Source organism: Notolepis coatsorum, assembly GCF_963971535.1.
Source record: "Notolepis coatsorum genome assembly, chromosome: 17".
Classification (NCBI taxonomy): Eukaryota; Metazoa; Chordata; class Actinopteri; order Aulopiformes; family Paralepididae; genus Notolepis; species Notolepis coatsorum.
This window is the reverse complement of record NC_140181.1, coordinates 71,421,149-71,447,712: the sequence shown is the minus strand read 5'-3', so window position 1 is coordinate 71,447,712 and position 26,564 is coordinate 71,421,149. Positions and strand designations below refer to the sequence as shown.

General features: G+C 47.3%; 1 protein-coding gene across 3 annotated transcripts in view; it reads right to left on the bottom strand.

Annotated features, from left to right (window-relative positions):
* Positions 1-26,564, bottom strand: part of acvrl1 (activin A receptor like type 1) — a 51,782-nt gene that overhangs the window by 18,473 nt on the left and 6,745 nt on the right. For 2 of the 3 annotated variants that reach the window (XM_084334085.1, XM_084334086.1), the window contains exons 2-9: positions 24,378-24,449; positions 15,942-15,971; positions 15,240-15,482; positions 12,769-12,962; positions 12,450-12,549; positions 11,914-12,060; positions 10,317-10,592; positions 8,814-9,011 (exon numbers count right to left, since the gene is read on the bottom strand). In XM_084334085.1, the coding sequence (XP_084190211.1) occupies positions 8,814-9,011; positions 10,317-10,592; positions 11,914-12,060; positions 12,450-12,549; positions 12,769-12,962; positions 15,240-15,482; positions 15,942-15,971; positions 24,378-24,447 (1,258 nt within the window). In that variant the 5' untranslated portion in view covers positions 24,448-24,449. Of the gene's footprint in view, positions 1-8,813; positions 9,012-10,316; positions 10,593-11,913; positions 12,061-12,449; positions 12,550-12,768; positions 12,963-15,239; positions 15,483-15,941; positions 15,972-24,377; positions 24,450-24,542; positions 24,714-26,564 lie in introns of those variants that run through there. The other variant, XM_084334087.1, reaches the window with a different exon arrangement.

Below are 26,564 nucleotides of genomic sequence, written 5' to 3'. Positions count from 1 at the left end.
ATTTTCGGGTATTTACTCAGCTTGATGGCTTTTTGGAGGAACAGAATGTTGCAAAAAATTATTTGAAGCCCATCATCTGTAGCCACTAGAAGGGCTCATTGAACAATTTCGGAGAGAGTGTGGACAATTTGGACAACTGGATCAAAGATCCGTTCATTACGCATGACGCAGCAGGCCACTGTCTGAGCAGGAGGCGCTCAATGATCAGTCAAGTTCACTGGACAGGCCCTCGCAAAGTTCTGGATATCAGTCTGGAACGAGTACCCAGTGTTGTGTAATGCTGCGCTGAGAAAGCTTGTCCCCTTTGCATCAACATACCTCTGTGAGGCTGGATTTTCGGCACTGACATTAACTGGTTCCCGGCCAACCACGGACATGTCCGTGTTTTGGATCCAACGGTAGAGGGCCAACGTGGCAAGGTTGTTTTGGCTTTTATTCCATTTTAATAACCTACTCAATGTCACCGAGCGGCACTGCAGATTTACCCCACTCTTGGAATTCTGAAAAGTGCATTACCGGCCAGATCCTCGTAGGGGCGCTGTCTCGATAATGCAGTGTTCCCTGTGGCAGAACGGTGCTTTCTTTTTTTTGACTTTGAATGGAGTTTACTGTTAGCTGGAATCTATACGTGTAGCCTGTAGCTTGGAATACCTTTTGCGACGCCGAATTCACTATGCAGTAAAGAAATATATCATCAGCCAATGGACATATCGATCTACCAGATGGCGATCGATAACTGGGAAATCCTTTTGGGGATCCAACCGGCCCACGGTAAGATTTCTTTCAGGTAAATTACATGCTGATCAGGCCTTGTTATCATAGCCAACCAGGCGACCAGCGAATGTGGCTACTGAGGCTAACGCCGTTATTGGTAATCAATAATCAGAAACGACATCCCCCGCCCCCCCCCTTTCATGCATTCATGGTGGACCATGAATACAGACAATATGCATTTTGAGTTTTAGCTCTAGCTTCTGTAGTGCCGAAATGCTGTTCGATTTAATGTTATTAGCTTAGCGCCCTGTATATCGCCTTCCAGGAAATATACTAGACCAAATCCCATATAACGCTTATATTCAAGACGCTATAAAATGAGAACGTATTGATGAATTATTTTTTTCTTTAAGCCATTTTGAAGGGACGGTTTATGGTCTCAATTGACAATGAGAATGGACAGATAGCAATACAAACAGCCTCACACACAATGCAAGTCTGTTTTGAAATGCTGGCCTTATAGAGTGAGATTAGACGGCCCCCAGTGGCCGGGAATGTGTTAATAAAAAATAAATACAGATCTCACCTCAGAATAGAAGCGGATCTCCGCCTTTTTTATGTCCTGGCAACATATTTTGGCTAAATATGCCTAGTTTTATGAATGTGTATACAGAAACAATTCCGTTGCTTTTGTTGATAATATTCATTAATTTCATTGATAACATAGTGCTATAATTAAATTTTCTAATAAATATGAATGATCAAGTTCAACAACGTGTGCTTTTATTTTGATATTCCTTATTTCCACATTGAAATTCCACTATACATTAAGTGTGGGGTCGCCAAAAAAAATCCTAAATAAAATGGGGTTGTGGTATAAAAAAGTTTGAGATACCCTGCACTACATCAGAATTTGAATGGAATTTTGGAACCTATGGAACCCGTTCTAGTGACTGGCTGGTTCTTAAGGTCCCTCGAGTTTGCTCAGAACAGGGTAAATCTGCATTTTGCTATGATGCCCCTCTAGCTCATGGAATGAACTCCAACAGTCCTTAAAGCTTGAGATTCTCCCCTCTGTTGCAGAATTTAAAACCTTGATCTCCAACCACTGTAAATCAAGTTGTACATGTTTTAATTGATTTGTTATCCTTACTTTTGTCTCACCTTGTTGTCTTATTGTTATGATTTTATATGCTGTGTGATTTTATATGCCTTTTGTTTTTTTGTTGTTTTTGCTTATTTCAGTATATGCACTCGACGTGACTGTAAAAGAGGGAAACCTCAGTTGCCTTTCGAATTTAAATAAAGGTTTGAAATGGAATATGGTGGTTCCAGAGCCAGGGGTTTGATTTATCAAATGGCGGGTGTGAAACAAACGAAGCCCAGAGGGTCTAAAGAGAACAGAGAGAACACACCGTGTTAACGATACCTGGACTGAGAAACTCAGTTTGATGGAGAAGAAACGCCAATATAAGATAACACAAAGAGTTAAAGAACAGAGACAGAGTCTATACCGTCTACCTGAGGATTAGATAAGCGTTGACCTGTTCATGCCCTCCTCCTCATATATATGCAGAAAGCGTTCTTTCCACTTCATACAGGACTGAAAATAGCACACTTGGAACTCAGTGACTGAAAACAAGAGCAGAGAAAGTGGCGCCCTGGGGACGTAATGTGATTGATTGATTGTTCTGCGGGGGCCAAGCTGTGTGTGAGTACACGTATGTGTGTGTGAGTACACGTATGTGTGTGAGTACACGTATGTGTGTGTGTGAGTACACGTATGTGTGTGAGTACACGTATGTGTGTGTGTAAATTGTACCTAAAATTGTACCTCATCCCATTTCTGCTTTGCACTAGATAGTACTGTACATTAGTACACTGCATAGTATTGTGTATTGTATATTATATGGTAACTCAGAACATTGTACATATGTCTATACCGAACACTGTGACCTCATTTTCTTCTTCTAAATTCATGCTATATTATGTTATTATGTTATTTGATACTATCTTGTCTAGCACAGTCTCTGGAGCGTAACAGTAAGAAGCATTTTGTATGAAAGTATTCTGTACTTCTGTATGACAACTATTAAAGAACTTGAGAACTTGAACTTGAACTTGAACTTGAATACACGTATGTGTGTGAGTGTGAGTACATGTATGTGTGTGTGTGTGAGTACACGTATGTGTGTGTGTGTGTGAGTACATGTATGTGTGTGTGAGTACACGTATGTGTGTGTGAGTACACGTATGTGTGTGTGTGTGTATGTGTGTACACGTATGTGTGTGTGTGTGATTACACGTATGTGTGTGTGTGTGAGTACACGTATGTGTGTGTGTGTGAGTGTGAGTACACGTATGTGTATGTGTGTGAGTGTAAGTACACGTATGTGTGTGTGTGAGTGTGAGTACACGTATGTATGTGTGTGTGTGTGTGAGTACACGTATGTGTGTGTGTGAGTACACATGTGTGTGTGTGTGTGTGTGTGAGTATGTGTGTGTGTGTGTGTGGGTGTGAGTACACGTATGTGTGTATGCGAGTACACGTACTGTATGTGTGTGAGTGTGAGTACACGTATGTGTGTGAGTGTGTGAGTACTAGGGTTGGGTACCATACACATTTGAATCGATACCGGTACCCAACGGTACCTTTTTTCTGTACTTTAGTCTCTAAAAATGTAATATATCTACCTCAGTTATAAAAAAAAGATTCCAAACTTCAAATGATTTATTATCATTATTTATTTAGAACAATTTGGTAATATATATATATAATATATAATATTGCAGCGAGCGTTGTCTGCATTTAGCTTTCTAAAGTGTAACAACACTTGCAACCGTTTTCGGCTTGCCATTGCCCCGACTGCTTTGTTGTTGAATCAAGTCAAATCCTAGGTAAGCGTGTATTGTGCGTGTGAACGTTGACATGAACGTGCGGCACACTTCATAGGTTTCGTTTCGCGGTAAACTAAACGTTGACGGCATCGGACTTAAAAAGAAATATAAAAAATATATATATATATATCTTTACAGTACCGAAATGTAGCACCGGCGGATCTCACGTGAATCGGTACTCGGTAGTACCGACGTGATTCGGTCGGTACCCTTAAAAGTACCGGATTCGAGCGGGCGGCTGGGTAGCGCAGTGGAGAATGCACTCGCCTACCACCGCAGAGACTCTGGAATCGAATCCATTGGTCAGTCGTCCCACTCCCTACTAACACAATTGGCAGTGTTAGCGGGTGGGAAGCCGGCGGGGTATGTGTCCTGGTCGTTGTAAACTGCGGTTCCTAGAAGAAGTGGTCCGACCAATCAGAGGCCACGCTACAGGACGCACTCTCGATGACGTCGACTGGGGGATGCTTCAGGCGAGCTCCAGTGACGTCAGTGAGTTTGCTGATGTTGTTGACAGTTTCATAACAACACTAGCCGATAGCATTGTACCCACGAAAATGGTTTGGATCTTCCCGAACCAGAAACCGTGGGTTGACAATACTATCCGAGTGGCCCTGAATGCTCGCACCACTGCTTATAACCTAGGCAGAGCGTCAGGAAATATGGATGAGTATAAAGCTACAGTCTAAGTCCGTGGTCCCTGCCTGCTTCAAGGTGTCCACTATAATCCCGGTACCAAAAAAATCCTCCCCAGCAGGTCTTAATGACTACAGACCGGTGGCACTCACCTCTGTGGTCATGAAAGGTTTTGAGAGGCTGGTTAAGGATTACATTTGTGCCTCCCTCCCCAGTGATATGGACCCTTTGCAATTTGCATACAGGTCAAATAGGTCCACTGACGATGCATTCTCTCAGGTACTACACAACACCCTCTCTCACCTAGACAGCCAGAAGGGGGGCTATGTGAGACTGTTGTTCATTGACTATAGCTCAACGTTCAACACCATAGTCCCCACCAGACTGGTGGACAAGCTGATCGAGCTGGGTCTGAGCTCCGCTCTGAGCGCCGCCCTGGATACTGGACTTTCTGAGTGAAAGGCCTCAGGCGGTCAGGGTGGGGGGTCAGACCTCCAACACCATCACCCTGAGTATCGGGTCCCCCCAGGGCTGTGTTCTGAGCCCCCTGCTGTATTCACTCTACACACATGACTATGTGGCCAGGTTCAGCTCCAACTCCATAGTGAAGTTTGCGGACGACACAGTGGTGGTGGGGCTGATCTCTGACAACGACGAGACGGCCTACCGGGAGGAGGTTGATGTACTGGCACGCTGGTGTCAGGACAACAGCCTGCTCCTGAACATTGGTAAAACCAAGGAGCTAGGGCTGGGCGATTAATCGATTTGATCAATTAATTCGAATGAATGATTTAGAACGATTTTGAAAAATTTAAATCAATAAAAAAAATAAAAATAAAAATCATATTTTTTTTTTCAAGAGTCACCTTTTATTTGACAAAAAGTGATGTTTGGTGAAAGTTAGATTTGCACTTTATTAATCCCAATAGGGAAATTCATTCTTGTTTGATGATCAAGAGGTTAAGTGAAGTTTGGTGAAAAGCAAGTTATTGCACTATTAATCCCAATAGGGACATTCATCTTTGTTTGATCAAGTGTAACCTTTTATATATATATATATAAAAAAAATGTAAGTGAAGATTGGTGAAAGTTAGGTTTGCACTTCAATCCCAATAGGGAAATTCATCTTGGCTTGATAATTTTTTTGTGTCAAAGGTTATTTGAACGATTTCCTTGCCGTTTCTAGTTTTCAAGAGAGAGGCCATATCGCCCAGCCCTACAAGGAGCTGATTGTGGATTTTAGGAGAACACAGCAGGGGACACACACCACTGTGGATAAACCGTGGACAGGGTGAGCAGCTTTAAGTACCTGGGGGTCCACATCTCAGAGGACCTGACATGGACAACACACATAGACTCAGTCGTAAAAAAGGCGAAGCAGCGCCTCTACCACCTGAGACAGTTAAGGAAGTTCAGAGTATCGGGGAAGATACTCCAGTCCTTCTACTCCGGAGCTGTAGAGACCATTTTGACTGGAAACATCACTGCCTGGTATGGAAACAGCAAGGCACAGGACAAGAAGGCCCTACAGAGAGTGGTGCGCTCAGATGAGTGCACTACAGGTATTGCACTACCACCCCTGCAGGTCTTATATAACAAGAGGTGCAAATCCAGAGCCTGCAGAATAATGAAAGACCCTCACCACCCCAACAACAGCCTGTTCAAGCTGCTGTGGTCAGGCAAACGCCTGCGCACACCAGCAACTAGGACAGAGAGACTTCGGCTCAGCTTCTTCCCCCAGGCCATCAGAGTCTTGAACACTGAACTCTCCACACACAAGCACACATGAGCACACACACAACATACTGTATACGCTCACACACTAACAGACACTTTAGCACGAACACACACATGCTGCACACGCACACACTCAACGGTCACTTTACACAATGAAAAGGTCACTAAAGAAAATAAAAATAAAAAAAGAACAGGAGTGGTTCTTGTATAGTAAATAGATGGATATAGCAAGATAGCATAAGGATAGGCCTGCCACGATAACACATTTTGCTGGGCGATTAATTGCCCCCGAAAATATCGCGATAAGCGATGTTATTGCGACCGGTTAGAGAATTTTTTTGAGAAATTTATTTCCCAAAACTTTTATTTTGAAGCCCACCGCTCCGTCTTTTCCGGTTTAAGACTTTTATTTTGAAGCCCACCGACCGGACCGGAAGTATTGTTGTGATTATCCTAGCCGACAACTTGTCTCGTCCGGTTGTGTTTTTTAGTTTTAACGTTAGCTACTAACGTTAGATGCAGCTACTACAGGCAATCAACGATGAGGACGAAGCGTCAAAGCAGTATATAATAGAATAGCTGTGGTGCGTAGGCACTGCAGCACGACTCGAAAACGACCCGTTATAATAAATTAATTCATGTTTAACTTGTCCCCGTCTCCAGTGCTTTGACTAGCCCCACCCGTTCATTGTAAACAATGATGCATGTAATTGTATTAACGTTATTCTGTGTTATTCTAACGTTACACTACAAATAACGCTACTTGGTTAAAAGGAGCAACACTATTGAGAAATGTATTAAGCTATATGTGGCGTTGCTACTGCCCCACGGAGCTCCCGTGCTGTGCTCTGTAGTAACGGCAGCGGCCAACCCACACGGAGAGAGACTGCAAGGGGCACTGGTTCCGCCTCATTAAAACAAACGCGCAAATAGCAATTAATCGCGCCCGTCAAAATCATTGCATTCATTTTAATTATCGCAGCAATTAATCGATTTATTGCTTATCGCGGCAGGCCTACATAAGGATATATAGTATAACTGTATATTGTATAGTATTGTATAGTAGTGTACATAAGACCCAGTGCCTCATCTGTAGCTATCACTTTATTGCACTATCGCATGACCTTAGCATGTCTTTACCATGCTTTTGTAAACGTTATGTACATTATACCTGTTATGTCTCATTCTATGTCTTATTCTTATTTTATTACTTGTATTATTGCACAATCGCTGCGGGCATGACCACCCGCATTTCACTGTATGCTTGTATGCCGTGACAAATAAAACTCTTGACTTGACTTCCTACTGGTCGGTCGGGGCGCCTGTTCAGCAGGGAGGGGATCGGGGGGAAATAGCGTGAACTCCTCGCTGTCAGGTGAAAAGAAGCGGCTGACTGACTCCACATGTATCGGAGGAGGCATGTGATAGTTCTACACCCTCCCTAGGCCGACAGTGGGGCAATGCGCGCAACAACCAGGAAGGGAATTGGCATAACGACTAAATTGGGATGAGAGCAAAAAAATAGACAGAAAAAGTGAGAACAAAAAAATTATAATAGAAAATGAAAAGTACCGGATTCTGTACCCTATAGTGAGTACACGTATGTGTGTGTGTGAGTGTGTACTTGCATCTGCATCTGGACGGCAACAGGCATCTGGACTGTGTGAGGGCGGGTGCTGACACCAGATAAGACTGTTTATAATTACTGGAGCACTAATCACGAGAGAGGATAGTCGAGACAGACACAGACATGCAGCTAGGAAAACACTGTAGCGCTGAGAGACGTGGGGCCAAGCTGCTCCCTCCTACACACGTGGTTCAACATGGACCAAGGCCGTACAGTGGAGCCAAACATTCTTCACCATAATACTATGCTTGAGTGGACGGGTACTATGTCCATGTGAATGAGTGTACAGTACACATTCATGTATGGTGATATTCATACCAAATTTGATACGAAATTTTGTCTTGCTACAGAGAGATCCCGGGGTCAAATATCTTAATTCTGAATGACTAAAGAAGAATGCCAAAATTGCCTGAATTAACTCAGCATCATATCTGGTATAATTCCCATAGACTCGCATTTGTAACTACAAATGTTACCGTTTTTTACACAGAGTTGAAAAGCAACCACATCATTGAGACGTCAGTGAAACAGAGCCGTGTGGCTTTGACTCTCATTAATCCCACATCACCGATACAGAGTCTACGAGGATCTGCGTTAACCCATGGCTAACGCTAACACACCAGATCGCATGCTAGCATGGCTAACGCTAACACACAAGATCACGTGCTAGCATGGCTAACGCTAACACACCAGATCGCATGCTAGCATGGCTAACGCTAACACACCAGATTGCGTGCTAGCATGGCTAACGCTAACACACCAGATTGCGTGCTAGCATGGCTAACGCTAACACACCAGATTGCGTGCTAGCATGGCTAACGCTAACACACCAGATCACGTGCTAGCATGGCTAACGCTAACACACCAGATCGCGTGCTAGCATGGCTAACGCTAACACACCAGATCGCGTGCTAGCATGGCTAACGCTAACACACCAGATCACGTTCTAGCATGGCTAACGCTAACACACCAGATCGTGTGCTAGCGCATGGCTAACGCTAACACACCAGATTGCGTGCTAACGCATGGCTAACACTAACACACCAGATTGTGTGCTAACGCATGGCTAACGCTAACACACCAGATTGCGTGCTAACGCATGGCTAACGCTAACACACCAGATCGGCTCGAGAGCTATAGCCTTTCGCTTGAGTTCCGTCTCCATGAACATTCATTCTCATTGGCTGCTCTGTCCGGTTACCGTTGACGATGGTCCTGCGAGTGATCTCCCAGAAGACCAGGCCCAGGGCCCAGATGTCCGTCTGCTTGTAGGACTCGAAGATGTCCATGCGGATGGTCTCCTCCAGCACCTCGGGGGCCATGTAGCGCTTGGTGCCCACTCGCGGGTTGTTGCCCACGTCCAGGTAGTCGCTGGTCTGGGAGTGGACCACCGCCAAACCTGTCGGACGAGTGGGGATGAGGCCGGAGACACATAGGGCACGAGAAATTAAATGCATTAGAACTTTGAAAATAGACAATCCCACAAATACATCTTTTTAGCTCTATTTTCTTTCTGTATTTTTCACCCATCCCAATTTAGTCGTTATGCCAATTATCTTCCTGGTCGTTGCGCGCATTGCCACACTGTCGGCCTGGGGAGGGTGTAAAACGACCACATGCCTCCTCCGATACATGTAAACGTGGAGTCGCCAGCCACTTCTTTTCACCTGACAGCAAGGAGTTTCACTGGGGAACGTAACGCGTGCGGAGGTTAAAGCTATTTCCCCCAGATCGCCAGATCCCCTCCTTGCTGAACAGGTGCCAGACCGACCAGTAGGAGTCGCAGTTTACAACGACCAGGACACATAGCTACCCCACCGGCTTCCCATCTGCGAATACTGCAAATTGTGTTCGTAGGAACGACTGACGAGCAGCTGGATTCGATCCCAGAGTCTCTGCGGTGGTAGGCGAGTGCTTAGTCCACTGCACTACCCAGCCGCACCTTTTCAGCTCTGTTTTAGGTTCAGGTGTGGGGTGTGATGTCTCCTGTGAGGTTAAAGGGGCACTTCACTAAAGAAAATCAATGCTGATTTATTTTGCACATATTGATTTAGATTGACAGTTTTTTGAGAGTGAATGAGTTTGAATATGGCCACCAGTCATCTGGGCCATTGAATCCTTGTGTTAATTACAGCTCAATGAAATGATCAGGTAGCAGTCCCTATAAGACAAGGTATTGCTATTTTTCCTCTATGTCTCTATTTCACAGAGCTGTAATTTACACAATACAATGATTAAATGTCCCAGATGACATCCCTGGTGGCCATATTCTAAATGATTTACTCTCAATAAATGTCAAACTAAATGAATTAGTGCAAGTTCAAGAAGTTCAAGTGAGTTTTTGGATGTATAAAACAAATCAGCATAGTTTTTAATGGCAAAGTGTCCCTTTAAGGTTAGGGTTAAGGTAAGAGTTTCTAAACAATTTCAAGGTGAAAAATCTACGAAACGCGTATGTATACCTTCTAGCCATGACCGACAGAGAGACCTTTGTATTACATAACCTACTTCTGGCTTGAATGTTATTGTCTGCCGTGGTAATTAAACTAACGACTTTAAATTAAACATCGGCAGGCTATTACGTCTCTACAGATTCATCTCAACCATCCACAGGGATTGGACTGTAATGAGGCCAAAGGAGCCTTAATCTAACCACAGAGCTCTTCTTCCTCCCTCTCTCCTCCCGTCCGCCTCCTCCTCTCACCCAGGTCAGCTATGCAGCACTGTCCGTTCCGCTTCACCAGGATGTTGCGGCTCTTCAGATCCCGGTGGGCGATGGCCGGCTTGCCCTGGGTGCTGAGGATCTCGGTGTGCAGGTGGACCAGGCCGCAGGCTACGGACACACACATCCTCAGGCAGCCCTCGGGGTCCATGGTGCTGTACTGCAGGAAGTCGTACAGGGAGCCCAGCTCGTGGAAGTGGGTGACGAGCCACAGCTGGGTGCTGGAGTTCTTGGAGGTCATGTCCGAGGCGATGAAGCCTTGGGGAGAGATGGGGGAGGGGAGGCGTTCATGTCACGAGTCAGTCGTCCTCGCTGAGAGCTTTCAGAGAGTTTCATGTTTCAAGTTTTGTTTTATTTGTCACATATAATATTATTCCAATATCTGAAATGAAGGAGGGAAAAAAACGGGGGGAGGGGGGGGAACCTTCATACAGTCTTTTACTATCATGCACTTTTCCACTAAATAATCTTCCTTGCCTATATTACCACCAACTATGCCAATATGTCACTACTATGCAGTCAACACTGCAGCACCCAAGTTTCAACACTGTTTGATGAACATTGTTACTCAGCTGAAAGAGTTTTACCCTTCCCGCTGACCTGTTGTACACAACTTGTAAGTCGCTTTGGATAAAAGTATCAGCTAAGTGACTAAATGTAAATGTAAAAGGTACATGTACAATATAGTGAAATTATTGGTTCTGTATGACCCTCCTGGGAGGATACTTTTTTTTTTAACTTTTACTTTTGACTTCATACAGTAAAAAGTAAAAGAATAAAGACAAAACACTATACAAAATACAAAACTAAACTACAAAACTAATATACAAATGTACATTATAGTGAAATGCTTGGTTCTGTATGACCCTCCTGAGATTGTGCTTCATACAGTAAAAAAGTTAAAGAGTAAAGACCAAACACTATACAAAATATACAATATGCAAAAAAACTAAATGCAAACATGAGCTAGAAGAGGTAGTGCGAATTTGTAGGAATACATAGATAAAATATGGTGTAATGTTTAAAAAGTGTTTAAGGTGAATGTTTGAAGTGAGTGTGTGCATGTGGATGTTGTGTGCAGTGAATGTAGAATGTGTAATGAATGTAGATCAAAGTTATAGCGCTGCTGTCAGGTGAAAACGTGCCGATACGGTCGCTCTTTCAAGGCCGTGGCCCCCAAGCTGTGGAACCAGCTACCTCTGGAGATCAGAACTGCCCCCTCGCTGGAGACATTTGTCCCGACTAAAACACACTTTTACTCCCTAGCCTTCAATAAACCCTGATTTTTCCACACCCTAACTCACACTCCCATGCAATTGATTCTGCCCCTTCCCCCTTGTATCTGTGCTTGTGTTCTATTGTCCTATGTGTTATATTGTACTTTGTATCTGTGTGTTGGCTTACTGTCTTATTATTGTCTTATTGTCTGATTGTACTGTTACTGTCTTGTCCTGCTGTGCCTTTTTGTATTATGAATCTTGTTATGCTTTTGACTGTACAGCACTTTGGTTGGCTCTTGAGTTTTTAAATGTGCTTTATAAATAAATAAATGACTTGACTTGACATACTAACTACGCACCCAGGATGTTGTTGTGCCTGAGCTGCACCGTGTTGTAGATCTCTGTTTCTCTGAACCACGACTGCTCATCCCGGGACGAGAAGATCTTCACCGCCACGCTCTCCCCCATCCACGTGCCTCTCCACACCTCCCCGTAACGCCCCTTACCTGGGAGGGGGGGGGGGGGGCAGAGGAGCACAACCGTCTCACACAAGGGGTACATGTACATATGGGGTATTATCTAATACAATCTTCAGTATTTTCTATTTGGAAGACATGGTATTTTTTTGGAATACAAACTCATATTTCACTGCTGTCAAGTATCAGCTGTATCAGGAGCTCAGTCAATCAACTAGACTAGAGAATGAGAATGTTTTTTATAAAAACATTTGGTGATGGGGTATATACATTTATTTAAGTTTGGATGACGGATTGGGCCTTTAAAGATGACAGAGATGGTTTTCTGTACCTCATGCAGCCATGCAGGACGTGTTTGATTATGGTTGATACAGAGACAGAGAAGGATGGTGGTGAAAATGCACTAATAAATGACTGACCGACACATTCCACCAGTGAGATCTGTCTGGCCATAGTCCTCTGGACCAGATAGGGCAGGCCTGTCCCACTGCCTGACGTACAGAACTCATCAAAGATGTCCTAGAGAGAGAGAGAGAGAGAGAGAGAGAGAGAGAGAGAGAGAGAGAGAGAGAGAGAGAGAGAGAGAGAGAGAGAGAGAGAGAGAGAGAGAAAGAGAGAAAGAGAAAGAGAGAGAAAGAAAGAGAAAGAAAGAGAGAGAAAGAGGCGTTACAAATGAGAACAGTCAAAGAAATCCCATTCCCCTTTCACAAAAACACCCTCTAATGACCTCACTCTTACCCCGTAGGTGGGGTCCTCCCCGCTGGGCACCTTGAGCATAGTGACGTCATGGTCCTCAGCGTGGCCCAGTCTGGAGTGTGTCCGTCGGGAGTGCAGCCACAGCGCCAGGACACACAGCCCCACCGCCACCACGGACAGCAGCAGCAGAGGCACCCCTACCAGCAGGATCAGAGGGTCCCCAGGAGGGTCCACCACTGGAGACCCAGACGCATGCATGCAGGAACACAGACACACACACACACACACACACAGACACACACAGACACACACAGACACAGACACACACACACACACACACACACACGCATTTAAGGTATTTTTGTTTTGAGATATCGTGTGAAAATTGTCATATGTTTGTGTATGGTTGTATTCTGTCTCTTGGTCTTAATCTGCTTCTTGTTTTTTTTCTGCTTCTTGGTCTTAATCTGCTTCTTGGTCTTATTCTGCTTCTTGGTTTTAAAAGGAGACAATCAAGCGGCATTTTAATGCCATTGACATACTTGTAGCTCCATTCAGCTGACATTTACAACAGTTAGCCACTAGGGGGCGCCAGCCGCTGAGTTTCCATAGTGAAGCCTTGAATAAGAGAGTTCTCTGAGTAGTGGACCATGTGCATAAGGCATGACTGCCTTGTGGAGTGATGTCATCCAATCTCCCATTTCATCCCAAAGTTCCGGTTCAGAGCAAGACCATTGAACCAGAAACTCTGGGTGCGTATTACACTTTTCAATGAACCAGGAGGACATATAAATGCCAGAGTATGACATGCTTTACGTACACGCTGTCATTATCAAAGTCAAGTCAAGTCAGTTTTATTTATATAGCACATTTCCAGGCAGTGGCAGCTGACACCAAAGTGCTTCACAAGCAAGTTGATAAAAACAAAATAGTGTGATGCAAGGTATAAGATTAAAAAAAACATAGCAAAGCAATGAAAGCAACAAAAACAAAACAATATGGTGCAAGATATAAGATTAAAAACATAATAAAGCAATGAAAGCAATAAAAACTTGTAGGACACAGTAAAACAAAGAGGATAGAAGGGCCAGGGGTCTAGTGGTGATTCAATGTTATCATCAAGTATTGACATTTTAGCCTGCTGGCCTGTAGCTTTTTCTTTGGAGCAGGCCAGTCCAAAATTGTCCTGACTAGCCAGAATTTGAATCGGGCCTAATGGTAATGGTATGGAGATAGCAGCCAGGTTTCATGGCTCTGTTGGTTCCCCCCAAATTCTTATGTTCTATCCTTGATTATCATGATCTGTCCATGAATGACTCTGACAACAAACCATATAATTACTGTAGGAGGATACAGAGACTGGGAAGCCTGGCACCTCATAACGTTTTCAAACGGGAGTAAAGACATGTGACCATGGGTCTAAAAACACCAACAGACATTGAGCTGCAGCCCCTGTGCATTGAATAAACAGAAGCCATCTTCTCAGCGTCGATGTAACTGAGATCTGGAGAATGCAATGTGCATAGGGGGGTTACTGCCCGCTCTGAGGCCAGGCTGTGAGAGGTGCTTCCTGCCCCCTCGCTACTGACCTGGGACCTGTGGAGGGGCTGTGGTGTGGGCGTTACAGTGGTGCTTCCTGCCCCCTGGCTACTGACCTGGGACCTGTGGAGGGGCTGTGGTGTGGGCGTTACAGTGGTGTTTCCTGCCCCCTCGCTACTGACCTGGGACCTGTGGAGGGGCTGTGGTGTGGGCGTTACAGTGGTGCTTCCTGCCCCCTGGCTACTGACCTGGGACCTGTGGAGGGGCTGTGGTGTGGGCGTTACAGTGGTGCTTCCTGCCCCCTGGCTACTGACCTGGGACCTGTGGAGGGGCTGTGGTGTGGGTGTTACAGTGGTGCTTCCTGCCCCCTGGCTACTGACCTGGGACCTGTGGAGGGGCTGTGGTGTGGGTGTTACAGTGGTGCTTCCTGCCCCCTGGCTACTGACCTGGGACCTGTGGAGGGGCTGTGGTGTGGGCGTTACAGTGGTGCTTCCTGCCCCCTGGCTACTGACCTGGGACCTGTGGAGGGGCTGTGGTGTGGGCGTTACAGTGGTGTTTCCTGCCCCCTGGCTACTGACCTGGGACCTGTGGAGGGGCTGTGGTGTGGGTGTTACAGTGGTGCTTCCTGCCCCCTGGCTACTGACCTGGGACCTGTGGAGGGGCTGTGGTGTGGGTGTTACAGTGGTGCTTCCTGCCCCCTGGCTACTGACCTGGGACCTGTGGAGGGGCTGTGGTGTGGGTGTTACAGTGGTGCTTCCTGCCCCCTGGCTACTGACCTGGGACCTGTGGAGGGGCTGTGGTGTGGGCGTTACAGTGGTGCTTCCTGCCCCCTGGCTACTGACCTGGGACCTGTGGAGGGGCTGTGGTGTGGGCGTTACAGTGGTGTTTCCTGCCCCCTGGCTACTGACCTGGGACCTGTGGAGGGGCTGTGGTGTGGGTGTTACAGTGGTGCTTCCTGCCCCCTGGCTACTGACCTGGGACCTGTGGAGGGGCTGTGGTGTGGGCGTTACAGTGGTCGTGGCTGTTGCAGCAGGAGACGAAGAGGCCGGGGAAGGAGGTGTAGCACTGCTCCTTGTAGTGCTCCCTGGAGAAGCAGCCGCTCTCCTCTCGGCTGAACACCTTGATGTAGAAACAGTGGTCCCCTCTGCAGGTGCCGTTCACACAGGTGTTCTTCTTGTTCTCACACGTGCACACCAGCTTCCCATCGTCCCCGGGGCCTGGAGAGAGTAACATGCACACGAGTATTAACCTTATAGTTATTATAGGAACCACAGAATTATTAAATTAATCATATAGTTATTATAGGAACCACAGAGTTATTATAGGAACCATAGTTATTATAGGAACCATAGAGTTATTATAGGAACCACAGAGTTATTATAGGAACCATAGTTATTATAAGAACCACAGAGTTATTATAGGAACCATAAAGTTCTAGAGGTATTTATAGACAAACATCTTTATGAGAATCCATACACACACACACACACACAGGTGTGTGCACACCCACACCAAACCCAGCCACCGACCCACACACGTGCGCACACGCACACACACACACACACACACACAGGTGTGTGCACACCCACACCAAACCCAGCCACCGACCCACCCACCCACACACGCGCACACACACACACACACACACACACACACACACATAAAAAGAAACATACCTTTTGATGGTAACACCAAAGATGACTGATCTGGGAAAAGTCAAGAAGAAAGCAAAGTCAAGAACAAGTGAGTCTCAAAGAAAAACAGAGCGGCCACATCTCTCTCACAGGGATCAGAAGTCCTGTGATATGCTCTACTGGAGATGAGACCTAGGCTTCCTCAGGGGGAAACCCTGCTGCAATACAGAGATATGTTAACTACTTTTCCTGTCGGCCGCGAGATAGAGAAGAGAAGAGAAGAGAGAGGCTAGTGTGGTTAGCAAAGAGATGCACTTTTGGTGAAATATTGTGTGTGTGCGTGTGTGTGTGAGAGAGAGAGAGAGAGAGAGAGAGAGAGAGAGAGAGAGAGAGAGAGAGGGTGTAACCTTGAAACTAGACTGGAAATGTAATGTAAGCAGCTCGTTTTAGTTCCGTCAGAGCTTCGCATTGCTTCCATCATCAGGCAGTTTTTAATTAGAGGCGGTGGTCGTCCTGCTGTCATCTGTACCCTCTAGTTTGAAGGCGACTCGCGTCCTCAACTAAATAAATAAGGTGGGAGGACTGGAGCGCGTGCAGAGCCACGTGTGAACGCTGCCAGCGGAGATTCTGTCCATTAACTCATTGACTGCCACGCTGTTTTCCCATCTTTAATATCTGGTGGCAGCATTTCAGACAGTTTTAACGATGTTTGTAGACCCATCGTATATTCCATATTATAGCTATGGAGACATACATCATCCCTGTACCGAAGAAACCCTCCCCAACATGTCCAAATGACTACGGACCGGTGGCACTCACCTCTGTGGTCATGAAATGTTTCGAGAGGCTGGTCAAGGACCACATTTGTGCCTCCCTCCCCAGTGATATGGACCCTATGCTCCACCAGAGGGAAAAACACACTCGACCACTGTTATTCCCCGTTCAGAGCCGGATACAAGGCAGTAGCCGCTCCGCCATTAACGGGGTCCACAAGCTCGAGCGACCACGACTCCATTTTGCTATTTCCGGCATATCAACAGAGATCGCGTGACGCCGTCGTGTCACGTGAGACAAAGAAGTGGACCGACGAATCAGAGGCCACGCTCCAGGACGTGCTTGCAGACACGGATTGGGATGTATTCAAAGGAAGCGCCAGTGACATCAGCGAGCTCGCAGACACAGTGGTGTGCTACATTACAACAATAGCCGATGGTATTGTCCCCAGGAAAACGGTGCGGATTTTCCCAAACCAGAAACCGTGGGTGGATAGCACTATTAGAGCAGCTCTGAACTCTCGTACCACCGCCTACAACCTGGGTAGAGAGTCAGGAAACATGGAGGAGTATAAGGCTTCAGTCTATACTCTACGTAAGGCTGTCAAACTTGCTAAGAGGACATATGCTGATAAACTGGAGACACAAATGGCACAAAACGACACAAGAGGATTATGGCAGGGACTGAAGACAATAACTGACTATAAAGTCAGCGCCCCCTCAATGGGGAGCGACGACGCCTCCCTCGCGGACAAGCTCAACATCTTCTACGCTCGGTTTGGTGTAGACAGTGGCGCTGCTGGCTCTCCGGCTAGTGACGTCACTGGCGCGCCGGCTGTTGTGGAGGGGGGGGGGCAACCGCGGGGGGGGGGGGGACGCTCTCTCGTTGTCGGAACACAGTGTGAGAAGAGCATTTATGCAGGTGAACACCAGGAAGGCTGCTGGCCCAGATGGCATAACAGGACGCATACTCAAGACCTGTGCCAACCAGCTGGCCCCTGTGTTCACCGCCATATTTAATCAATCACTGGCGGAGTCAGTGGTCCCTGCCTGCTTCAAGATGTCTACCATCATCCCTGTGCCGAAGAAACCCTCCCCAACATGTCCAAATGACTACAGACCGGTGGCACTCACCTCTGTGGTCATGAAATGTTTCGAGAGGCTGGTCAAGGACCACATTTGTGCCTCCCTCCCCAGTGATATGGACCCTATGCAATTTGCATACAGGACAAACAGGTCCACCGACGACGCGGTCTCCCAGGTACTGCACAGCACCCTCTCGCACCTTGACCGTCAGAAGGGGGGCTATGTGAGACTGTTGTTCATTGACTACAGCTCAGCGTTCAACACCATAGTCCCCACCAGACTGGTGGACAAGCTGATCGAGCTAGGTCTGAGCTCCGCCCTGAGCGCCTGGGTACTGGACTTTCTGAGCGAAAGACCCCAGGCGGTCAGGGTGGGGGGTCAGACCTCCAACACCATCACCCTGAGCATCGGGTCCCCCCAGGGCTGTGTTCTGAGCCCCCTGCTGTACTCACTCTACACACACGACTGTGTGGCCAAGTTCAGCTCCAACTCCATAGTGAAGTTCGCAGATGACACGGTGGTGGTGGAGCTGATCTCGGACAACGACGAGAAGGCCTACCGGGAGGAGGTTGAGGTACTGGAACGCTGGTGTCAGGACAACAGCCTGCTCCTGAACATTGGTAAAACCAAGGAGCTGATCGTGGATTATAGGAGAGGACAGCAGGAGACACACACACCACTGAGGATTAACGGGGCTACCGTGGACAGGGTGAGCAGCTTTAAGTACCTGGGGGTCCACATCTCAGAGGATCTGACATGGTCAACACACATAGACACAGTAGTAAAGAAGGCAAAGCAGCGCCTCTACCACCTGAGACAGTTAAGGAAGTTCAGAGTATCGGGGAAGATACTCCAGTCCTTCTACTCAGGAGCTGTAGAGAGCATCTTGACCGGAAACATCACTGCCTGGTATGGAAACAGCACGGCACAGGACAAGAAGGCCCTACAGAGAGTGGTGCGCTCAGCCGAGCGTACCACGGGTATTGCACTACCTCCCCTGCAGGTTCTATACAACAAGAGGTGCAAATCCAGAGCCTGCAGAATAATGAAAGACCCCCACCACCCCAATAACAGCCTCAAGTCAAGTCAAGTCAAGTCAAGAGTTTTAATTGTCACGGCATACAGGTATACAATGAAATGCGGGTGGTCTTGCCCGCAACGATGTGCAATACAGTGGTACATATAATAGAATCAAAAGAAGAAACAACATTGTGCAGTAACAGATAGCAGGTAACATGGAGTGACATCTCGGTATCTGTACATAGTTATTTACAGCGCATGTGTGACATGCTAGTTAGCTTTGGTAGTGCAATACACTGTTCCTGTTATTCTAATTTAAAGTGTCCTTTCCTTTGGCCATAAGTGTGCGTGTGTGCGACATGAGTGTGTGCCCGCTCATGTTAAAGTGTTAAGTGGCTGCTCGTGTGTGAGCGTGCACAGTGTGCGTGTCGTGTGTGTGTTCATGTGTGCTTGTGTGTGGACAGTTCAATGTTCTGAGCACTCAATGTACATTGTTCATGGCTCTGATGGCCTGGGGGAAGAAGCTGAGCCTAAGCCGCTCTGTCCTAGTAGCTGGGATTTGCAGGCGTCTGCCTGACCTCAGCAGCTGAAACAGGCTGTTATTGGGGTGGTGAGGGTCTTTCATTATCCTGCAGGCTCTGGATTTGCACCTCTTGTTGTATAGAACCTGCAGGGGGGGTAGTGCAATACCCGTGGCACGCTCGGCTGAGCGCACCACTTTCTGTAGGGCCTTCTTGTCCTGTGCCGTGCTGTTTCCATACCAGGCAGTGATGTTTCCGGTCAGGATGCTCTCTACAGCTCCTGAGTAGAAGGACTGGAGTATCTTCCCCGATACTCTGAACTTCCTTAACTGTCTCAGGTGGTAGAGACGCTGTTTCGCCTTCTTTACTACTGTGCCTATGTGTGTTGACCATGTCAGGTCCTCTGAGATGTGGACCCCCAGGTACTTGAAGCTGCTCACCCTGTCCACGGTAGCCCCGTTTATCATCAGTGGTGTGTGTGTCTCCTGCTGTCCTCTCCTATAATCCACGATCAGTTCCTTGGTTTTGCCAATGTTCAGGAGCAGGCTGTTGTCCTGGCACCAGCGTTCCAGTACCTCCACCTCCTCCCGGTAGGCCTTCTCGTCGTTGTCCGAGATCAGCCCCACCACCACCGTGTCATCTGCGAACTTCACTATGGAGTTGGAGCTGAACTTGGCCACACAGTCGTGTGTGTAGAGTGAGTACAGCAGGGGGCTCAGAACACAGCCCTGGGGGGACCCGATGCTCAGGGTGATGGTGTTGGAGGTCTGACCCCCCACCCTGACCGCCTGGGGTCTTTCGCTCAGAAAGTCCAGTACCCAGGCGCTCAGGGCGGAGCTCAGACCTAGCTCGATCAGCTTGTCCACCAGTCTGGTGGGGACTATGGTGTTGAACGCTGAGCTGTAGTCAATGAACAACAGTCTCACATAGCCCCCCTTCTGACGGTCAAGGTGCGAGAGGGTGCTGTGCAGTACCTGGGAGACCGCGTCGTCGGTGGACCTGTTTGTCCTGTATGCAAATTGCATAGGGTCCATATCACTGGGGAGGGAGGCACAAATGTGGTCCTTGACCAGCCTCTCGAAACATTTCATGACCACAGAGGTGAGTGCCACCGGTCTGTAGTCATTTGGACATGCTGGGGAGGGTTTCTTCGGCACAGGGATGATGGTAGACCTCTTGAAGCAGGCAGGGACCACTGACTCCGCCAGTGATTGATTAAATATGGCGGTGAACACAGGGGCCAGCTGGTTGGCACAGGTCTTGAGTATACGTCCTGTTATGCCATCTGGGCCAGCAGCCTTCCTGGTGTTCACCTGCATAAATGCTCTTCTCACACTGTGTTCCGACAACGAGAGAGCGCCCCCCCCCCCTCGCGGTTGCCCCCCCCCCTCCACAACAGCCGGCGCGCCAGTGACGTCACTAGCCGGAGAGCCAGCAGCGCCACTGTCTACACCAAACCGAGCGTAGAAGGTGTTGAGCTTGTCCGCGAGGGAGGCGTCGTCGCTCCCCATTGACGGGGCGCTGACTTTATAGTCAGTTATTGACTTCAGTCCCTGCCATAATCCTCTTGTGTCGTTTTGTGCCATTTGTGTCTCCAGTTTGTCAGCATATGTCCTCTTAGCAAGTTTGACTGCTTTGCGTAGAGTATAGACTGAAGCCTTATACTCCTCCATGTTTCCTGACTCTCTACCCAGGTTGTAGGCGGTGGTACGAGAGTTCAGAGCTGCTCTAATAGTGCTATCCACCCACGGTTTCTGGTTTGGGAAAATCCGCACCGTTTTCCTGAGGACAATACCATCAGCTATTGTTGTTATGTAGCACACCACTATGTCTGCTAGTTCACTGACGTCACTGGCGCTTCCTATGAACATGTCCCAGTCCGTGTCTGCAAGCACGTCCTTGAGCGTGGCCTCTGATTCGTCGGTCCACTTCTTAGTCTCACGTGACACGACGGCGTCACGTGATCTCTGTTGATATGCCGGAAATAGCAAGATGGAGTCATGATCGCTCGAGCTTGTGGACCCCGTTAATGGCGGAGCGGCTACTGCCTTGTAACCCGCTTTGAACGGGGAATAGCAGTGGTCGAGTGTGTTCTTCCCTCTGGTGGAGCAAGCGATGTGCTGGAAAAAGGACGGCATCACTTTCTTCAGGTTGGCCTGGTTGAAATCGCCGGCCACTACCATCGCTGCGTCTGGGTGTTTGATCTGGTGTCTGTTGAGATGATCGTGTAATTCGCCCAGCGCTTTGCCCGTATTCGCGTGTGGGGGAATATACACGGCAGTCATGACGACTGCTGTGAACTCCCTCGGGAGGTGAAACGGACGACATAGGATAGAAAGATGTTCCAAGTCCGGCGAACACGAGTTTGAGAGGACCTGCACCCCCTCGGGATTAACCCAGGAATTGTTCGTGATGAGGCAGACTCCGCCGCCGATGGTCTTTCCTGAGCCAGCGTTGCGATCTGCACGTAAGACTGTGAAGGCATCCGAGGGAGAGACGCTTTTGTCTGGGGTCGTCGACGTGAGCCATGTCTCTGTGAGACATATAATGTGCCCCTTTCTATGCAAATGAGCCTCATTGCAAAAACACTCCAATTCACAAAGATCGGCGCTAATTGCCTCACAAAGTTAAAGTGGCGCTATTTACGTCTTCAGAGAATTGGTGGTAACTAAGCGCATTAGTGGCCAGCGTCTCCGGAGATCCGTTGGGTTAGGTAATAATCACAATAAAGAGAATAGAACCCGCACACTCATATACTCCAGAATAAACCACTACACGAGCCACCTGCACTGACAGATATGAAGACAGAGAGAGCGCATAAGACAAAGTAAGAGAGAGAGAGAGTAAGAAGACAGAGAGTGTCTGTTTTTCTGTCTACAGCCTGCCGGCTGTGGAACTCTCTGCCCAGGGCCATCCAAAACTCCCCCACGATTGCTGTCTTCAAGAGGGGTGTGAAGCGACATCTGCAACAATAGGTTGCAGAGGGTGCTTGGCCACCACTCTTGAAGAACAGGAACATGACATGCTGTAATGAGGCTCTTTCAGAAATGTTGTTGTCTATTTTATCTAGTATCTATCTTATCTTCTTAACCCTTTCTTTGTGATTTATTGTATTCTTCTTGGGACCATGTTGGAAACAAGTCGACAGACTATCACATGTTATCCTTGTACCCCTTGTTTTTATACTATTGTATAAATTGTATGTACTAAATAAAAATCAGTGCATAAGACAAAGTAAGAGAGAGAGAGTAAGAAGACAGAGAGAGTGCATAAAACAAAGTAAGAGAGAGAGTAAGACGACAAAGAGAGTGCATAAGACAAAGTAAGAGAGAGAGAGTAAGACGACAGAGAGAGTGCATAAGACAAAGTAAGAGAGAGAGAGTAAGAAGACAGAGAGAGAGAGAAAGAGAGAGAGAGTAAGAAAACAGTGAGAGTGCATACGACAAAGTGAGAGAGTAAGAAGACAGAGAGTGCATAAGACAAAGTAAGAGAGAGAGAGTGCATAAGACAAAGTAAGAGAGAGTAAGAAGACAGAGACAGTGCATAAGACAAAGTAAGAGAGAGAGAGTAAGAAGACAGAGAGAGTGCATAAGACAAAGTAAGAGAGAGAAAGAGAGAGAAAGAAGACAGAGAGAGTGCATAAGACAAAGTAAGAGAGAAAGTAAGAAGACAGAGAGAGCGCATAAGACAAAGTAAGAGAGAGAGAGAGAGAGAGAGAGAGAGAGAGAGAGGCCTGACTAAGGAGCTGTGCCTTTTCTTTGCTTAATTCCGTACACTCGACTGTAAATGAGGGAAACCTCAGTTGCCTTTCGAGTTTAAAAATAAAGGTTTGAAATTAAATAATTTATGATCGCGAATGTGACTTTTCATCTGAGCGTGTGTGTATGTATGTTACACACGCTGCCATTACCACCACGAGTCGAACAGGGCAGTCTGGCTACAGATGTGGAGAGATGGAGGTGCCGTAGTGGGAACAATAGGAGGGGGGGGGGGGCGGGGGTCTCCTCTCTTCGCTCTAGAACCGCATATCCCAAAACCACCTTTGGTACTGAGATCATCTTTCTCTCGATTGGCTCTTAGAACAAGTACCTTAGATGATCTGAGTGCCAAAGATTGCTTGAAGGAAACGTGGCCCAGGTCATCTGAACTCCTGGGCACAGCAGGAAGACCCGCGCTTCCTCCCTCCTATTGTTCCCACTACGGCACCTCCATTTCTCCACATCTGTAGCCAGACTGCCCTGTTCGACTCGTGGTGGTAATGGCAGCGTGTGTAACATACACACACGCTCAGATGAAAAGTCACATTCGCGATCATAAATTATTTCATTTCATTTCATTTCAAACCTTTATTTTTAAACTCGAAAGGCAACTGAGGTTTCCCTCATTTACAGTCGAGTGTACATACGGAATTAATCAAGGAAAAGGCTTATGAAGTCATACAGCATATAAAGTGATACGTACACAAGCGCAAGCACTGCTCTATCACAACACACACACGCACGCACGCACGCACGCACGCACGCACGCACGCACGCACGCACGCACGCACGCACGCACGCACGCACGCACGCACGCACGCACGCACGCACGCACGCACGCACGCACGCACGCACGCACGCACGCACGCACGCACGCACGCACGCACGCACGCACGCACGCACGCACGCACGCACACACACACACACACACACACACACACACACACACACACACACACACACACACACACACACACACACACACACACACACACACACACACACACACACACACACACACACACACACACACACACACACACACACACACACACACACACACACACACACACACACACACACACACACACACACAGGGATGTAACCATTGGACACAGACATGAAGAGAACAAAACAAACACAGCCCTACCAGCTCCCATACAGATGTTTTCAAACCAGCAGCCACACACACGTATAGAAAGGCGTAATTAGTGGGTGACTGGAATGTGCGGAATGTTTCCTTACTAAACATGATCTGTGTCTAATGTCAGGACCCAACAGGCTGGCAGTGTGTGTGTGTGTGTGTGTAGGTTAACTCACCTGCGTGGATGGCAGAAGTCCACAGGAGCGCCCCAGCAAGAAAAACCGCGAGCAGAGCGGAGCCTTCCATCTCTGTGACAAACAGCAAAACAAAACAACACAACCATGTCATCACTGTGAGTTATATTTCACCCAAATAAAACTCACCTAATGTGAGAAGTTTACCTGACCATCAGGGGGAGAAGGTCTCTAGGCACCACCTCTGAATGTGGGGAACAAAGTCGGAACACTTCTGCAGACTACGGTCTTTGTACGGCTTGTAACGCGAGCGGGCAGCCAGTGGTGGCTGGGTGGGCAGCCGGTGGTGGCTGGGTTGGCATCTCTGCTGCCATGCAGGGAACACACGGACACGGCAGCAGCATTAAAGCACCAACCACAGTCCTCCTGGCCCTTCAGCGGAGGAAGTTATGAGGTCAGAAACAAACACAGCAGCACCCGGGCCCAGTCTGTCTGCCTGCACTGTAATTGCAGTGGGTGGGAGAGGGGGCTTGTAGGAAAGTCACTCCAACCACTTAATGTGTGTGTGTGTGTGTGTGTGTGTGTGTGTGTGTGTGTGTGTGTGTGTGTGTGTGTGTGTGTGTGTGTGTGTGTGTGTGTGTGTGTGCGTGCGTGTGTAGTGCTTGTCCCGTGCTGCCCAGTCTCCGGGCCTGTCGACCACTCGGCTGTTCTGTTGGCAGAGTAAATATTGATGGCTATGCTTCCTGCCATTGAGAAGCCGCGCCCGGCCAGGCCGCGGCCAGATTCAGGCTTGCTCATTGTTTGGGCCCCGCGCTGCCAAGGGTCACGCAGAAATGCAGGAGTACCGTGGAAAAAAAGGGTGGACTCGAGAGGTCGTAGAGCCGGAGCGGTGCGCTCTATTCCTGTGCTGCTGGGGATGCCGACATGTTCCAACTTCCAAGCCTTTCGTAATCAAAATGTGAATCATACATGAATCACTGGCGAGTCTGGCGACAATGTGATTTTCGTTGAATACTTGAGTACTGACTGTGCGATAAGATAAGATATTCCCTTATTGATCATATTGGGGAAATTCAGGATAGAAATAGCACAGCGACTGTAGTGAATACACAGCTATTATTACCATTTCTATAATTATCTTTTTTCCTGCCTGCACTTCCCCTCCCCCGCCCCCATGCTGCTATGACACCTGCATTTCCCACAAGGGGAAGACTTGACACTTGATTTGAATGCTAATAGTATTTTTACTAAAGAATCAGTTTATTAGATAAAGAACAGTATGATGTAGTAAATATAGCACCATACGAGAGGCCTACGTGTTAAATGATAGACGTCGTAAAAACCTTTCCCCCAGCTCAAAACAAAAGAATCGTGTGGATAGAAAGAGAGCGAGAGCGCGATATGGAAAACAGGCCTCTAGCACTCACATCTTCCTAACCGACACCGCAGCCTTTTTGTTTCGCAACTCGTGTATGATATCATGGAAAAACACTGTAGCCTGTGTGTTTCTGAAATGGCTGAGTAGTCAGAACGACAGGCTCCCTTGGTTCAGCTCCACTCTCCATGTGGCGAAGTGTATAACTCAATCAATCAAAGCTCAAAACTCGCAGAGATGTTGCGTGTGATAATGACGTAATTACGTGCCGTGAATATCTGTGTATATCTGTGTTAGATTACAATACTCTGTGAGGAGACAGCACATGGGTTTTTGATCGCTTTGATTAGCCTGTTTTACAGGTTTAAAAGTGGCAACTTGGTCAAGTTGATATTATGTTCTCGACGCTCAAGTCCAAATTGTCTCAAATAATTGTTTAGTGTATATTAGCATAGTAGGTAATACTATAGGCAAGGTAGATTCCTTAGTAGCATACTAGTAAAAGACAGTACAAAGGTTAAAATTTTATTTCAGATATTGATTGAAGAAGTGTGTTTTTAGTCGATGACGAAGTTGGGCAGATTTCTGACTGTGGTGGGAAGTTCGTTCCACCATTGTGGAGCAAGGACCGAGAATAGCCACCTTCTCTTCACTTGGCTAATGTGGACATAATGTGTCAATACTAGACACATCTAGCTTAAAATCTCTAGGTACTGTTGGTCACAGTGTGTTGTGTTGTAATAAAATGTGAATTCTGAAGTGGTTATTTCACATTAGTCTAACATGTATTTTCTCTACACACTGTGACACACATCAATGTGAGCTCATGAACAAAAAAATTAGGGATGCACGAT